Source organism: Labeo rohita, chromosome 4 (genome assembly GCF_022985175.1).
Source record: "Labeo rohita strain BAU-BD-2019 chromosome 4, IGBB_LRoh.1.0, whole genome shotgun sequence".
In the NCBI taxonomy this organism is placed as follows: domain Eukaryota; kingdom Metazoa; phylum Chordata; class Actinopteri; order Cypriniformes; family Cyprinidae; genus Labeo; species Labeo rohita.
Window position 1 is genome coordinate 33,941,588 of NC_066872.1, and position 16,043 is coordinate 33,957,630.

At 35.1% G+C, this 16,043-nt stretch overlaps 2 protein-coding genes across 5 annotated transcripts in view; one reads left to right on the top strand and one right to left on the bottom strand.

The window, feature by feature from the left end:
* The first annotated feature begins 134 nt into the window (after window positions 1–134).
* akr1b1.2 (aldo-keto reductase family 1, member B1 (aldose reductase), tandem duplicate 2) lies at window positions 135–13,124 on the top strand. Of its 3 annotated transcripts, none has more exons than XM_051107640.1 (10): window positions 135–321; window positions 2,546–2,713; window positions 2,833–2,949; window positions 3,050–3,127; window positions 3,261–3,383; window positions 3,673–3,779; window positions 3,885–3,966; window positions 4,046–4,129; window positions 4,217–4,299; window positions 12,933–13,085. In XM_051107640.1, the coding sequence occupies exons 1-10, from the start codon at window positions 256–258 to the stop codon at window positions 12,973–12,975; spliced, it is 951 nt and encodes a 316-aa protein (XP_050963597.1). In that variant the 5' UTR covers window positions 135–255; the 3' UTR covers window positions 12,976–13,085. The 3 variants fall into 3 exon arrangements, with proteins under 3 accessions (XP_050963597.1, XP_050963596.1, XP_050963598.1); XM_051107639.1 differs by lacking the exon at window positions 12,933–13,085 and adding an exon at window positions 5,374–5,744 and having other exon boundaries at window positions 136–321; XM_051107641.1 differs by lacking the exons at window positions 135–321; window positions 2,546–2,713; window positions 2,833–2,949; ... (4 more) ...; window positions 4,046–4,129; window positions 4,217–4,299 and adding exons at window positions 7,317–7,455; window positions 9,025–9,192; window positions 9,323–9,439; ... (4 more) ...; window positions 10,550–10,633; window positions 10,721–10,803 and having other exon boundaries at window positions 12,933–13,124.
* LOC127164014 (aldo-keto reductase family 1 member B1) overlaps window positions 5,928–16,043 on the bottom strand; it is a 10,764-nt gene continuing 648 nt past the window's right edge. Inside the window, exons 3-10 of one of the 2 annotated variants that reach the window (XM_051107637.1) lie at window positions 15,835–15,951; window positions 15,676–15,753; window positions 15,468–15,590; window positions 15,279–15,385; window positions 15,109–15,190; window positions 14,834–14,917; window positions 13,860–13,942; window positions 5,928–6,030 (exon numbers count right to left, since the gene is read on the bottom strand). In XM_051107637.1, coding sequence (XP_050963594.1) covers window positions 5,949–6,030; window positions 13,860–13,942; window positions 14,834–14,917; window positions 15,109–15,190; window positions 15,279–15,385; window positions 15,468–15,590; window positions 15,676–15,753; window positions 15,835–15,951 — 756 coding nt within the window. In that variant the 3' untranslated portion in view covers window positions 5,928–5,948. Of the gene's footprint in view, window positions 6,031–13,239; window positions 13,756–13,859; window positions 13,943–14,833; window positions 14,918–15,108; window positions 15,191–15,278; window positions 15,386–15,467; window positions 15,591–15,675; window positions 15,754–15,834; window positions 15,952–16,043 lie in introns of those variants that run through there. The other variant, XM_051107638.1, reaches the window with a different exon arrangement.

Genomic DNA, 16,043 nt, shown 5'->3' on the forward strand with positions numbered 1-16,043 from the left:
CACTCAAGTATTTTATTACAAATCATTTTACGTGATAATACACTACACTTCATGCAAATGAAAAGCAGATTTTCCTCACAGCAGGGTTTTATTGGTAAATGCTGAGTGACGACATCACACGTCGCTCCGTCGTCACAAGATTCCGTTCAGACCAGAATAGTCGTTCCAGAGCTGAACCCGTTCACCTCCTCTGCACGGGCTGCTGAACTTGGGACTGTTCTGCTGAAATAGCTATTGTTTAATCTCTCTTTTACCATGGCAACATCTGTGAAGCTCAATACCGGGGCAGATATGCCCATCGTTGGACTGGGCACATGGAAGGTACAGTCTGGTTACTTCTATGAGTGATCATATTACGTTACGTAATAGCTGTTCATTTAGCTGGCACGCTGCATGTGGAATTCATGCCCAAAAGTTTTTCAAATGCATACAAAGGTTAAATATAAAGTAAAGGGATCGCAACGACACTATCAACATAATGAATTTAAATTGCATAGTAATAATGAGGCTGCAAAAAAATTGATTCGTCATATGGGGCGTAGTTCAGAGAAGAGAAGCTGCAAAGATGGCTATCAAAAAAGTTCGGTTGTTTAACGATTTGAAGCTATGGTTATAAACTGTATTGATTGTTTGTGTCTAGAGAAAGTAGTTTGGTCATAGTGAGTAAGCAAATTTACCGATATCAGTTTTTATCAGCTGATAACAGTCGGTAAGTCTTTTGTTTGGTAGATAAGACCCGATATTGAGAGGAGAATTAATACTTAAGTGACTAAAGGACAAAGAACTTGGTTCAATGAAAACACATGAAAACAAATAATCAGCAGTTTTTTAGTGCAGTTATTTCATTAAAAAAAAAATCTCCTCCCTTTTCGTGTAATGTTCTTTCCCCTATCATTTCTATTTTCTTTTCCGTTCCTTACCATTCCGTTCCTTTTCCCAATCATTTTTCCTTTCCTTTCCATTCCATTCCGTTCATTTTGGTTCCTTTCCCCAATATTTTTTCCTTTCCATTCCATTCTGTTCCTTTTCCCAGTCGTTTTTATGTTCTTTTCCGTTCCGTTCCTTTCCATTCCTTTCCTTTCCCCAATAATTTTTCCTTTCTGTTCCATTCCGTTCCAGTCTTTTTTCCATTCCATTCTGTTCCTTTCCCCAATCGTTTTTATGTTCTTTTCTGTTCCTTTCCCCAATAATTTTTCCTTTCTGTTCCATTCCATTCCCTTTTCCCAGTGATTTTCCTCTCCTTTCCATTCCATTCCTTTCCCCAATCTTTTTTCCATTCCATTCTGTTCCTTTCCCCAGTCGTCTTTATGTTCTTTTCCGTTCCGTTCCTTTCCATTCCTTTCCTTTCCCCAATAATTTTTCCTTTCCGTTCCATTCCGTTCCCTTTTCCCAATGATTTTCCTCTCCTTTCCATTCCATTCCTTTCCCCAATCTTTTTTCCATTCCATTCTGTTCCTTTCCCCAATCGTTTTTATGTTCTTTTCCGTTCCTTTCCCCAATCATTTTTCCATTTCTGTCCATTCCTTTCCTTTCCCCAATAATTTTTCCTTTCCGTTCCATTCCGTTCCCTTTTCCCAATGATTTTCCTCTCCTTTCCATTCTGTTCCTTTCCCCAATCTTTTTTCCATTCCATTCTGTTCCTGTCCCCAATCGTTTTTATGTTCTTTTCCATTCCTTTCCCCAATAATTTTTCCTTTCTGTTTCATTCCATTCCCTTTTCCAAATGATTTTCCTCTCTTTTCCCTTCTGTTCCTTTCCCCAATTGTTTTTATGTTCTTTTCCGTTCCTTTCCCCAATAATTTTTCCTTTCCATTCCATTCCGTTCCTTTCCCCAATAATTTTTCCTTTCCTTTTCTTTCCGTTCCTTTCCCCAATTATTTGTTCTCTCTGTTCCTTTCCATTCTGTTCCTTTCCCCCAATGATTTTTCCATTCCTTTTCATTCCATTCCTTTCCCCTATAATCTTTTCTTTTCTTTTCTTTTCTTTTTCTTTTCTTTCCTTCCCCCTTATCATTTCTATTTTCCTTTCCCTTCCTCTCTTTTCCTTTCCTTCCCCCTATCATTTCTATTTTCCTTTCCCTTCCTCTCTTTTCCTTTCCTTCCCCCTATCATTTCTATTTTTCTTTCTTTTCCTGTTATTTCTACTTTCCTTTACGTTCGTCTCTTTTCTCTACTTTTCTTTCAGTTTCTCTCTTTTTGTTAGCTTTCCCCTATCATTTCTTTTTCCTGTCCTTTTCCTGTCCTTTTCCATTCCTTTCATTTCCTTTCATTTCCTTTCATTTCCATTATTTCTACTTTCCTTTCTGTTCCTCATTTCCTTTCCTTTCCCCTATCATTTCTATTTTCCTTTCTTTTCCTTTCCGTTCCATTCCGTTCCCGTCATTTTTATTTTCCTTTCCTTTCCTTTTCCCTGTCGTTTCTATTGTCCTTTTATATTAATTTTCAATTAATTTTTCAATTTTCTTTTCTTTTCTTTCCACTCATTTTTTTGTCCTCTTCTCTTTTTTATGTCTTATCTTTTTATATTCTGTTATTTTTTCCTCCAGTCTCCTCCAGGTAAAGTGGCTGAAGCTGTGAAAGCAGCCATCGCCGCCGGGTACAGACACATCGATGCCGCCTCAGTGTACAACAATGAAACGGAAGTCGGAGAGGGAATTCAGGCCATGATAAAAGATGGTGTGGTTAAAAGAGAAGAACTGTTCGTGGTCAGCAAGGTATGCCAGCATTTGTCTCAAGATTTTTTTTGAAGAAGAAGAAATGAAAGGCTAAGTGCTGATTTAGTAGCTTTGTGATGAAGGAAAATTAATTCTTTGCATGTATTTTGGTTTCACAGCTCTGGTGCACCTTTCACGAGAAGGCCTTAGTGAAAGGAGCCTGTCAGAAGACTTTAAGTGACCTGAAGCTGGACTACCTGGATCTTTACCTGGTTCACTGGCCAATGGGCTTTAAGGTGATTTATTAGAAAGTTTAGAGAAAATCCACCTTCCTGTCTGTTACTCATTCATAGAAATATTACTGTTCAGAAAAACATTATTATCATTGCTTTTCAGTCTGGGCCAGATCAGTTTCCATTAGACAGTGAAGGGCTAACCATTGCTGATGACACCAGTTTCTTGGACACCTGGGAGGTATGAGGACATGGATTTTTAACAAATGAATCTGTTTTACATATTTCTGCATTCACAACTGCTTTCTATTGCAATTCCAGCATGCATTGGCTAAATGCTTTAACTCTATTTAATTAACTACAATTATTATTAGGCCATGGAGGAGTTAGTGGATGCTGGGTTGGTTAAGGCCATTGGCATCTCCAACTTTAATCGAGACCAAATCGAAGCCATCCTGAACAAACCAGGACTCAAGTACAAGCCTGCCAACAATCAGGTCGGTACCATATACTCTTTAAAGGGCATTAGTTACAATTACAGATCAAGAAAGGTCAATATTTATCTATTCACCAGCTTTTGCCTCCAGCAACTGTGTAATTCAGTTGCTCCTTTAATTTCCTGTTACTTGTCAAGAACAGACACAGTTGTTTGTCTGGATATAGGCTTATAATGTCATTAGGACACTGGTTGCATTGTGGTCTGCAGGCCTAATGTTTGTTTTAAAGAAGATTTTGTTACGTACTAGGTATTAGAATAGTTTTGTATTGGTTTTCTTTCTTTTTCAGATCGAGTGCCATCCCTATCTGACTCAGGAGAAGCTGATTAGCTATTGTCAGTCCAAAGGCATTGCAGTTACTGCATACAGTCCTCTGGGTTCTCCAGACAGACCTTGGTAAATGCTGAAGTTTTGTTGCATGTAACATTTAATTGCTATGAAGGTTCAAGGTGCAGTTGGTAACTTTTATATATGGCTTCAACGAATAACCTTTGAACTTAGGGCGAAACCTGAAGATCCCTCACTGCTTGATGACCCAAACATCAAGGCCATTGCAGAGAAGCACAAAAAGACTACCGCCCAGGTGAGGAAACCTCCGTCCTACTTATGTCAAAGCTTGTTAATGATGCATAGAATAATGTTTATTTGACATTCATGTACAGGTTCTCATTCACTTCCACATTCAGAGGAATGTGATCGTCATCCCCAAGTCCATCACACCTCAGCGTATTCAAGAGAACTTTCAAGTAAGTTCATCTGCTGAAGTCATGCTGTGTCAGTACTGTATAAATATGGTGAATTATGATTGTTATTGTTGTTTTCTACACCAAAAGGTCTTTGATTTTGAACTGAGTGAGGAGGACATGAAGACCATTTTGGGCTTCAACAAGAACTTCAGGGCTTGTCCAATGCAATGGTGAGTGTGTTTTACAGGGAATTTTAGAAGAGTTAATGGAAATTAATAAAATATTTGAAAAATAAAGTGCATGAAGAAATGTAGTCAATGTAAATTAGAGCTTTCGCAGGTCTTAAAGGGTCTTAATTTCCACTTTCACAAATTCAGGCTTTAAATTGGCTTAAATCAGAGCAGAAAGTCTTAAATTTACGATGTCTTGGCATTAAATGTTATATGCACTGGAAAAAAAAAAAGAATATCTTCAGTATTGTTTTGTTTTCCAATACAAATATCTAAACATCCATAATCAAGGTGGAAATTAGATATGAAGCTTTGTTTCTTGAGAAATTGAACAAAATAAATATATTAATGCATAAAATAAGAACAAATGTCTGTCATTGGGGTATTAAAATTAGCTTTTTATTTGAATTAGGTAGATTTCTTAGATTTTTTTTTTCTGAGCCCACTGGAAGATATTCTTGTTAATCATTAATAGAGCTGCAAAGCGATTAGTCGCGATTAATCAATTCAAAATAAATGTTTATGTTTACATACTATGTGTGTGTGTACTCTGTTTATTATGTGTATATATGAATGCACACACATATGTATATATTTTAAAAAAATTGTATGTATTGTATGTGAACAAATTATATATAAATATAAATATTTAAATTATAAATCTAACATATTTATTCCTTGATATATACATGGGTGTGTGTATTTATATATACATAATAAATATACACAGTACACACACACACAGTATATAAACATAAACCTTTATTTTGAATTGATTAATTGTGATTAATCATTTTGCAGCTGTACCCATAAACAGTTCATTCTGATGAATTTCTCATAAAATGAGACTTATCTTCATTTTGCTTTTACATTTGCACAGAAGAACAAAAAAAGGAAAGAACAATACATTTTTTGAAAGTTATTTACATTGGCTGAGAGTTACTCAAGCCACTTTTATTTAAAATTAATTTAAAAATGGAGCAAAACCCTTGTTTTACTATATGTGAAAAGGATTTTTTTAATGAAATTACAATTTGTTTATCATTTAACTTGATGTTTTTTCTGTCAATGCAGGGGTGTGAAGCACAAGGACTACCCATTTAACACCGAGTATTAAAAGAAGACATCTTGAAACATGCAGTTTAAGGAAAACAAGTTCCTTGTTCCCAAGATTGTTTTTGCCATTGATTAATGTGAAAATGCACTTAAATTTGCATTAAAAATCCTAAGGTTACTGAGAAACTCCGTTACAGTGCTACTGTGAAATGTCACATTTGCACAATTGGCCAGATAACATGAAAAAGTGTTGGTCCTGAGATTATATATTTTTAATATTTGAATTAATACACACTCCTTATTTTCATAATATGATAACAAAAGCACTTACAGCTCTTGTTTACTGCATTGATGTTTGAAAATCCAAATAAAGTTCTGCATCAAACAGCTCTCTGGGTTGTTTTTAAATGTGTTTCTCACGTCTTGAACAACTCACTTGACCTGTATTTTACTACATTTGGTCCCTCAAACGACTGCATTACACTTGAATAAATGCTGATAATGTGGTTCTGCTCTCTGAGATTACTGACACTTCATTTATTCCTGCTGAGAAATGCAGGAGTCATATTTACTTAACATTGTAGTTAGTTACTTCACGTTGCAAAATGCAGCAAACTGGATTTATAAATCTTCAGTATTCTGCATTCAATGGATATTTCCTTATGGTTGGAAGCCCTGCAATAAAAAGGCAAATGAGGCCATTAGTCAGCATTTCTAGAGACATAATACTACACAAACGGATACAAAGTCCACTGTAAATTTGCAAAACGATGACTCACGATTCCAGCATAAAAGCTCTCCAGTTTCTATTAAAACTCAGTATGGTGTTCATCTCATTACTCAGCTCAAAATCAAAGACCTGTAGGGATAAAAGACTTAAATTTTAATAATATGTACAGTTGAAGTCAAAAATGTACATACACCTTGCAGAATCTGCAAATGTTCATTATTTGACTAAAATAAGAGGGATCATACAAAATGCATGTTAGGTTTTTATTTAGTACTGACCTGAATAAGATATTTCACATAAAGATGTTTACATATAGTCCACAAGAGAAAATAATAGTTGAATTTGTAAAAATGACCCTGTTCAAAAGTTTACATACGCTTGATTCTTAATACTGTGTTGTTACCTGAATGATCCACAGCTGTTTTGTTCAATGTTTCTTTTTTTCATGTTGTTCATGAGTCACTTGTTTGTGCCGAACAGTTAAACTGCCTGCTGTTCTTCAGAAAAATCCTTCAGGCCCCACAGATTCTTTGGTTTTTCAACATTTTTGAATATTTGAACCCTTTCCAACAATGACTGTGTGATTTAGAGATCCATCTTTTCACACTTTAACTTGTTTAACTTATTAAATTTAATTTAAACTTATTTTGTCTTCTGGGGAACATGTAAGTATCTTCTGTAGCTTCTGAAGGGAAATGCTAAATGAAAAAAATATGATATTTAGGCAAAATAATGTAATACTGTACACATTTCCATTCTGTTCAAAAGTTTTCACCCCCCATCAGTGAGCATTTGAAAGGTGTATGTAAATTTTTGACCTTAACTGTACTCCATTAATTTCTGATTTTCTGCATCGCACTGCTTCCTCCCCACAGTGGCAGTGCCATTCTGACGTGAATGAACATTCCAACAGCAGCAGATTTTCCTCACAGCAGAGTTTTATTGGTAAATGCTCAGTGACGTCATCTTACATCGCTCCGTCATCACAAAAATCTGACCAGAATAGTCGATCCAGAGATGCCTCTGCGTGAACCCATTCTGCAGAGCCAAATGGGAGGAGCTGGAGCTCTAGCTCTCCCTCGCTGGAGTTAATGGGTGGAGATAGACACCTAACCACATCCTAACCCTACCTCTTACCCTATCCTAAACATAACTCCACCCATTAGTTTACACAGAGGTGGAGCTGGACATCAAGAGAGCAGTACAAGACAGCAGTACTTGGCCCATTCACCTCCTACTCTGCACAGACGGATGAGCTTGGAACTGTTCTGTTGAAATAGTCATTGTTTAATCTCTCTTATACCATGGCAACGTCTGTGAAGCTCAATACCGGGGCAGATATGCCCATCGTCGGACTGGGCACATGGAAGGTATGTTCTGGTTACTTCTATGAGTGATTGTGTTACATTACATAAGTGCATTTATTTACACTGTTAAAAATGTTCCTGTATTTTTTACAGTAAGTTATTAGCAGCAAGGTTGCCAGCAAGTTACTGTATTTTGTTTTACAGCAATGTACTGTAATGCAACTTTACAGCATGGTACTGTATGACTCCAAAACAGTATTGTACTGTATTTTTACAGTACTTTGTAAATTTGTTTCTACTGTACTATTTTTAAATTGCTATTGTGCAATTATTGTTGTGCATTGTGTAGTTGGAATAGTACATATAGTTAGTAAAATTATATTCACATCTTTTATGTGAAACATCATATTCAGGTCAGTAATAAATAAAAAATAACATGCATTTTGTATGATAAGCCCTCTTATTTTGGTAAAATAGTGAACATTTTGCAGATTCTGCAAGGTGTTACTAAACTTTTGAGTTCAACTGTAAATAAAAAATAAACTAGCTTAAATAATACTTACAAAAAAAACGCCTTGTGACAGCATTGGCCTTCCCAGGGTGCAAAGGCAAATGGACCACACTGTAGAGCAGCAAGAAATCAAATTAATTTGATTCAATAATGTTTTGAACTTGTTGACGGTGTAAAATAGGCTAAAGTCACATAGACTGTTGTCTATGTGTATTTCATACACTCCGACAACACATTAAAAAAAGTGTTATTAAAAAAAAAAAAAAAAACATATTATGCTTGACATTGCTGAAGATTTTGGCATTCCCTGGTGAAAAAAAACAGCATATGCTGGTCGGTATGTTTTGATGCTGGGATGCTGGTTAGGTATGTTTTGATGCTGGTTTAAGCTGGCCCTTAGCTGGTTTATGCTGGTCCTTGGCTGGTTTAAGCTGGTCCTTTGCTGGTTTATGCTGGCCATGTTGCTGGTCAAGGACCACAGCATAAACCAGCAAAGGACCATCTTAAACCAGCATCAAAACATGCCTAACCAGCATATGCTGGTATGATTCATCATATGGGGCGTAGTTCAGAGAAGAGAACTTGCAAAAACGGTTATCAAAAAACTTTGGCTGGTTAACGATTTGAAATGATGGTTATAAACTGTATTGAGCAATGCTCAAAATATGAATGTTTGTGCCTAGAGAAAATAGCATAGTCATAGTGAGTAAGCAAATTTACCGATACCAGTTTTTTACGTCTATTAACTGATAACAGTCGGTAAGTTTTTTGTTTGATAGATAAGACGTGATTTTGAGATGAGAATTAATAGCCTACCTTTTTCCTATTATTTCGACTTTCCTTTCCTTTCCTTTCCTTTCCTTTCCTTTCCTTTCCTTTCCTTTTCCTATTATTTTAACTTTTCTTTCCTTTCCCTTTTCCCATTATTTTGACTTTCCTTTCCTTTTTCATATTATTTCGACTTTCCTTTCCTTTCCTTTTTCCTATTATTTTGACTTTACATTCCTTTCCTTTCCTTTCCCCTATCATTTCTATTTTACTTTCATTTCCTTTCCTTTCCACTCAAATTTTTACCATTCTCTTTACTATCCTTTTCCTTATATTCTGTCGTTTCCTTCCAGTCTCCTCCAGGTAAAGTGGCTGAAGCTGTGAAGGCAGCCATCGCCGCCGGGTACAGACACATCGATGCCGCCTCAGTGTACAACAATGAAACGGAAGTCGGAGAGGGAATTCAGGCCATGATAAAAGATGGTGTGGTTAAAAGAGAAGAACTGTTCGTGGTCAGCAAGGTATGCCAGCATGCACCATTTATCTCAAGATTTTTTTTTTTTTTTGAAGAAGAAATGAAAGGCTAAGTGCTGATTTAGTAGCTTTGTGATGAAGGAAAATTAATTCTTTGCATGTTTTTTGGTTTCACAGCTCTGGTGCACCTTTCACGAGAAGGCTTTAGTGAAAGTAGCCTGTCAGAAGACTTTAAGTGAATTGAGGTTGGACTACCTGGATCTTTACCTGGTTCACTGGCCAATGGGCTTTAAGGTGATTTATTAGAAAGTTTTGACATTCCTGTCTGTCACTCATTCATAGTATTAACTGTAGATTTTCGCAATGATTTTCGCTAAAATCTCACCATTCAGAAATACATTGTCATCATTGCTTTTCAGTCTGGGCCCGAACAGTTTCCATTAGACAGTGAAGGGTTATCCATTGCTGATGACACCAATTTCTTGGACACCTGGGAGGTATGTGGACATGGATTTTTAACAAATGAATCTGTTTTACATTTCTGCATTCACAACTGCTTTCCATCGGCTAAATGCTTTAGCTCTATTTAGTTAACTACAACTATTATTAGGCCATGGAGGAGTTAGTGGATGCTGGGTTGGTTAAGGCCATTGGCATCTCCAACTTTAATCGAGACCAAATCGAAGCCATTCTGAACAAACCAGGACTCAAGTACAAGCCTGCCAACAATCAGGTCGGTACCATATACTCTTTAAAGGGCATTAGTTACAATTACAGACCAAAAAAAAAGGTCAGCATTTATCTAATCGCCAGCTTTTGCCTCCAGGAACTGTGTAATTCAATTGCTTCTTTAATTTTTTGCTACTTGTCAAGAATAGACACATTTATTGGTCTGGATATAGGCTTAAAATGTCATTAGGACACTGGTTGCATTGTGGTCTGCAGGCCTAATGTTTGTTTTAAAGAAAGATTTTGTTACGTACTAGGTATTAGAATAGTTTTGTATTGGTTTTCTTTCTTTTTCAGATCGAGTGCCATCCCTATCTGACTCAGGAGAAGCTGATTAGCTATTGTCAGTCCAAAGGCATTGCAGTTACTGCATACAGTCCTCTGGGTTCTCCAGACAGACCTTGGTAAATGCTGAAGTTTTATTGCATGTAACATTTAATTGCTATGAAGGTGCAGTTGGTGACTTTTATATATGGCTTCAACAAATAACCTTTGAACATTGTTTCAAACGTAGGGCGAAACCTGAAGATCCCTCACTGCTTGATGACCCAAATATCAAGGCCATTGCAAAGAAGCACAAAAAGACTACCGCCCAGGTGAGGAAACCTCCGTCCTACTTATGTCAAAGCTTGTTAATGATGCCTAGAATAATGTTTATTTGACATTCATGTACAGGTTCTCATTCACTTCCACATTCAGAGGAATGTGATCGCCATCCCCAAGTCCATCACACCTCAGCGTATTCAAGAGAACTTTCAAGTAAGTTCATCTGCTGAAGTCATGCTGTGTCAGTACTGTATAAATATGGTGAATTATGATTGTTATTGTTGTTTTCTACACCAAAAGGTCTTTGATTTTGAATTGAGTGAGAAAGACATGAAGACTATTTTGGGCTTCAACAAGAACTTCAGGGCTTGTCCAATGCAATGGTGAGTGTGTTTTACAGGGAATTTTAGAAGAGTTAATGGAAATTAATAAAATATTTGAAAAATAAAGTGCATGAAGAAATGCAGTCAATGTAAATTAGAGCTTTTGCAGGTCTTAAAGGGTCTTAATTTGCACTTTCACAAATTCAGGCTTTAAATTGGCTTAAATCAGAGCAGATAGTCTTAAATTTACGATGTCTTGGCATTAAATGTTACATGCACTGGGAAAAAAAATGAATATGAGTATTTTTGTTTTGTGTTCCAATGCAAATATCTAAACATCCATAATCAAGATGTGTATACTTGAGGTGGAAATTAGATATGAAGTCTTGTTTCTTAAGAACAAAATTGAATATATTAATGCATAAAATAAGAACCAATGTCTGTCATTGGGGTATTCAAATTTTAATTAAAATTTTTCATTTGAATTAAGTTTTAAGTAATTTTTTTTCCTGAGCCCACTGGAAGATATCCTTGTTAATCAATAATAGAGCTGCAAAGCGTTTAGTTGCGATTAATCGATTCAAAATAAATGTTTATGTTTACATACTATGTGTGTGTGTACTCTATATTTATTTTGTGTGTATATATAGAAATACACACACATATATGTATATTTTAAAAAAATATATTTGTATGTATTGTATGTGAACGCTTATATAAATATAAATATTTTAATTATAAATCTAACATATTTCTCCTTTAATATATACATGGGTGTGTGTATTTATATATACATAATAAATATACACAGTACACACACACATAGTATGTAAACATAAAATTTTATTTTGAATCGATTACAGTTTTTCTCAGTCGCTTTGGTGCATTTCTCACAACACTATTTACATTTGCACAACATTTACTTCAACCTCCACAACATTTAGTCATTTGTGCACATCATAGTAGCAGTTTCTCATTCCTTCCAACAAATTGCAAATGCTTTTGGACATGCATCAATTGCTTTCATACAACTCTCTGCTGTTTTATAACATTATCATTTGCTTATGTCATGTCAGTCAAAATTAACTAAACTTGTGAATGCTGAATAGTCATTCCATATAAAACTAATAGTCCTCATTTCATTGCTTGAGTCATTACATACAAAAATGTTGAACTAGTTGTCAAAATCTGTCAAGCAAATTTTATAAAAAATTTTAAATCTTTTTTTTCCTGAAAATGTCTTCTAAATTGAACAATTTCTGCAAATGTGCATGAATGATTTACATACCTATATGTTGTAGGTTCAGTTCCAATATGTACTGCAATATTGTTTACAATTGTGCACAGCTCTACCCAAAGGGAGTTTATGTTTGTTGTAAATAAGGGTGTATTTATTCGTTTGCACAATGCTTTGAATAAATTAGAATTGCAAAGAGCATATGAAGTAAAAATGTGAAACATACATATTCAGTGTCTTGTACTCAGATACCTCACTAAATACAGTAATGTCTAGCTTTACTGTAGTTTTCAAATGGCTGTGCAAATAGTATATAGTGCTGTCTTGAGCATTTTCAGGAAGTGTCACCAAAATCTGACTTTTTTGCATAGGAAAAAATTTACAGAGTAAACTGTCATAATGAAAACATGACAAAGCCATTTGACTATCTTGTTCATAAACAATGGTGTCAGGACTTTTCATCTTGATGACACTGACACTTTCATTGACATGAATACTTGCTTTTGAGGAATGAGCTATCCATTTTGAGCAAGTGACACGCTTTTGCAGGTTATCAACTAGGTTTTGCAGTTTGTACTAATTGTTTTGAGAAATGCATTAACTGTTGTGCAAATGTAAATAGTGTTGTGAGAAATGCACCAAAGCGACTGAGAAAAACTGTAATTACGATTGCTTTGCAGCTGTACTCATAAACGTTAAATTTTGATGAATTTCTCATAAAACGAGACTTATCTTCATTTTGCTTTTACATTTGCACTGAAGAACAAAAAAAGGAAAGAACAATACATTTTTTGAAAGTTATTTACATTGGCTGAGAGTTACTCAAGCCACTTTTTTTTTTTTAATTAATTTAAAAATGGAGCAAAACCCTTGTTTTGCTATATGTGAAAAGGATTTTTTTAAATGAAATTACAATTTATTTATCATTTAACTTGATGTTTTTTCAATGCAGGGGTGTGAAGCACAAGGACTACCCATTTAACACCGAGTATTAAAAGAAGACATCTTGAAACATGCAGTTTAAGGAAAACAAGTTCCTTGTTCCCGAGCTTGTTTTTGCCATTGATTAATGTGAAAATGCACTTAAATTTGCAGGTTTATAATTCTTATTATAACAACCACTATACTTTAAATGAATTTTCTTTTTTTGCCCATAAAATTATATTTGGTATATTTTTGACAATTTCAAGTAAAATGTAAAAAATGTTTGCATAACAGCACAAATGATCATAAAGAAGATCATAAAGACATCTGAGAAATGCACTAGTAACATTTTTTTTATTTGAAGGTCACATTTGCACAATTGGCCAGATAACATGAAAAAGTGTTGGTCCTGAGATTATATATTTTTTTATATTTTAATTAATACACACTACTTATTTTCATAATATGACAACAGAAGCACTTACAGTTCATAAGAGCAGCTCTTGTTTACTGCATTGATGTTGAAATATCCAAATAAAGTTCTGCATCAAACAGCTTTCTGGCTTATGTTTTTAAATGTGTTTCTCAAGTCTTGAACAACTCACTTGACCCGTATTTTACAATGAACCACATTTGGTCCCTCAAACGACTGTATTACACTTGAATAAATGCTGATAATGTGGTTCTGCTCTCTGAGATTACTGACACTTCATTTATTCCTGATGAGAAATGCAGGAGTCATATTTACTTCACATTGTAGTTAGTTACTTCACATTGCAAAATGCAGCAAACTGGATTTATGAAATCTTCAGTATTCTGCATTCAATGGATAATCCTTATGGTTGGAAGCCCTGCAATAAAAAGGCAAATGAGGCCATTAGTTAGCATTTCTAGAGACGTAATACTACACAAATGAATACAAAGTCTACAGAAAATTAGTTAAACGATGACTCACCATTCCAGCATAAAAGCTCTCCAGTTTCTATTAAAACTCAGTATGGTGTTCATCTCATCTTTACTCAGCTCAAAATCAAATACCTGTATGGATAAAAGACTTAAATTTTAATAATATTATGTACAGTTGAGGTCAAAAGTTTACATACACCTTGCAGAGTCCGCAAAATGTTCATTATTTGACTAAAATAACAGAAGCCTGCTGTTCTTCCGAAAAATCCTTCAGGTCTCACAGTTTTTCAGAATTTTGTGTATTTGAACCCTTTCCAGCAACGACTGTGTGATTTTGAGATCCATCTTTTCACACTGAGGACAACTGAGGGACTCATATGCAACTATTACAGAAGGTTCAAACGCTCACTGAAGCTTCAGAAGCAAACATGATGCATTAAGAGCCGGGGGGGTGAAAACTTTTGAATTTAGAGATTAGGATAAATTTAACAATTTTTTTCTTCTGGGAAACATGTAAGTATCATCTGTAGCTTCTGAAGGGCAGTACTAAATGAAAAAATATGATATTTAAGCAAAATAAGAAAAATGTACACATCTTCATTCTGTTCAAAAGTTTTCACCCTCCAGTTCTTAATGCATCATTTTTCCTTCTGGAACATCAGTGAGCGTTTGAACCTTCTGTAATAGCTGCATATGAGTCCCTCAGTTGTTCAGGACAAACAAGGGAGTCATAAACATATATCACTAAACAAAAAAACACAGCTGTGGATCATTCAGGTAACAACATAGTAAAAACCAAGCGTATGTAAACTTTTGAATGGAGTCATTTTTATAAATTCAACTATTATTTTCTCTATATGTAAAATATCTTATTCAGGTCAGTACTAAATAAAAAACAACAAGAATTTTGTATGATCTCCCTGATCATATAATTAACATTTTGCAGATTCTATAAGATGTATGTAAACTTTTGACCTCAACTGTATATGTAGAACACATATGGTTTAATTAAAATGGAAATACCTCAAAATTCTCCTTGATTCTTTTAGGGTTTACAGATTTGGGAATGACCACAACATTCCTCTGCATGTGGAAGCGGATTAGAACCTGGAAATAAAGTTCCTTGCTTAACATGTCATATAGTCCTTTGTGTGTTTGTAACTAGCAAATATTACAAAGGTCAAATCTTACATTCAGCTGACAGATAAAAATTGTACTTCAGAGCTGATGGATACATACAGTACATGAACTTAGTCAGCATTTCATAACTAATAAAAAAAACGCAAGTCTACACCTACCTGTGCTGTGGTTTTACCATGCTTATCAGCAATGGCCTTGATCTTTGGGTCCTCCAACAGTGATGGCTCACCTGCCTGAGCCCTGAAGAAAGTCAAATTTATATGTAGTGATATATAGGCATTTCACTACATTTTTTTTTTTCTTTTTTACATTTTTAGCAAGTACTTACCATGGTCTGGTTGGGGAACCCAGAGGACTGTATGCAGTGACTGTAATGCCATTGGACTGACAGTAGCTAATCAGCTTCTCCTGAGTCAGATATGCATGGCACTCGATCTGGAGGTGAAAAGCAGTTAGTGAAAAGATTTTAAAAAGTCAAAATCTGTTTAAATTCTTCTGATTAAATGCAACACAATACCTGATTGTTGGCAGGTTTGTACTTGAGTCCTGGTTTTTTCAGGATTCGCTCAATTTGATCCCGGTTGAAGTTAGAGATACCAATAGCTCTGACCAACCCAGCGTCCACTAACTCCTCCATTGCCTTTGTATAGAAAAAAATGAACAATAATGTAAACAGCAGCTGTTCTTTTATCAACTTACATCTCAAAAGCAGTTAGTTTCATTACCTCCCATGTTTCTAAAAAGTCGCTGTTGTCTGGAATGACTTTGCCATCTTTATCAAATGGGAAAAACTCCTTTCCAGGCTGTTGATTTTAATAAACAGATTAGCATAAATTAAGCACAAGCGATTATTTTATTATTAGTTATACACTTAATAGTACTACCTTAGTGCCCATGGGAAAATGCATTAGGTAGAGATCAACATAGTCCAGTTTTAGGTCACTCAGGGTTTTTTCACAGGCTCCTCTTACCAAGTGTTTCTCGTGGTAAGTGCACCATAGCTTTAAAAGATGCAGGATTTAGTTGATAATCACATAATGTAATTTAAAGTTGTTAAATCATGACTTGCATATCAGTAATCAGAGCATGACGT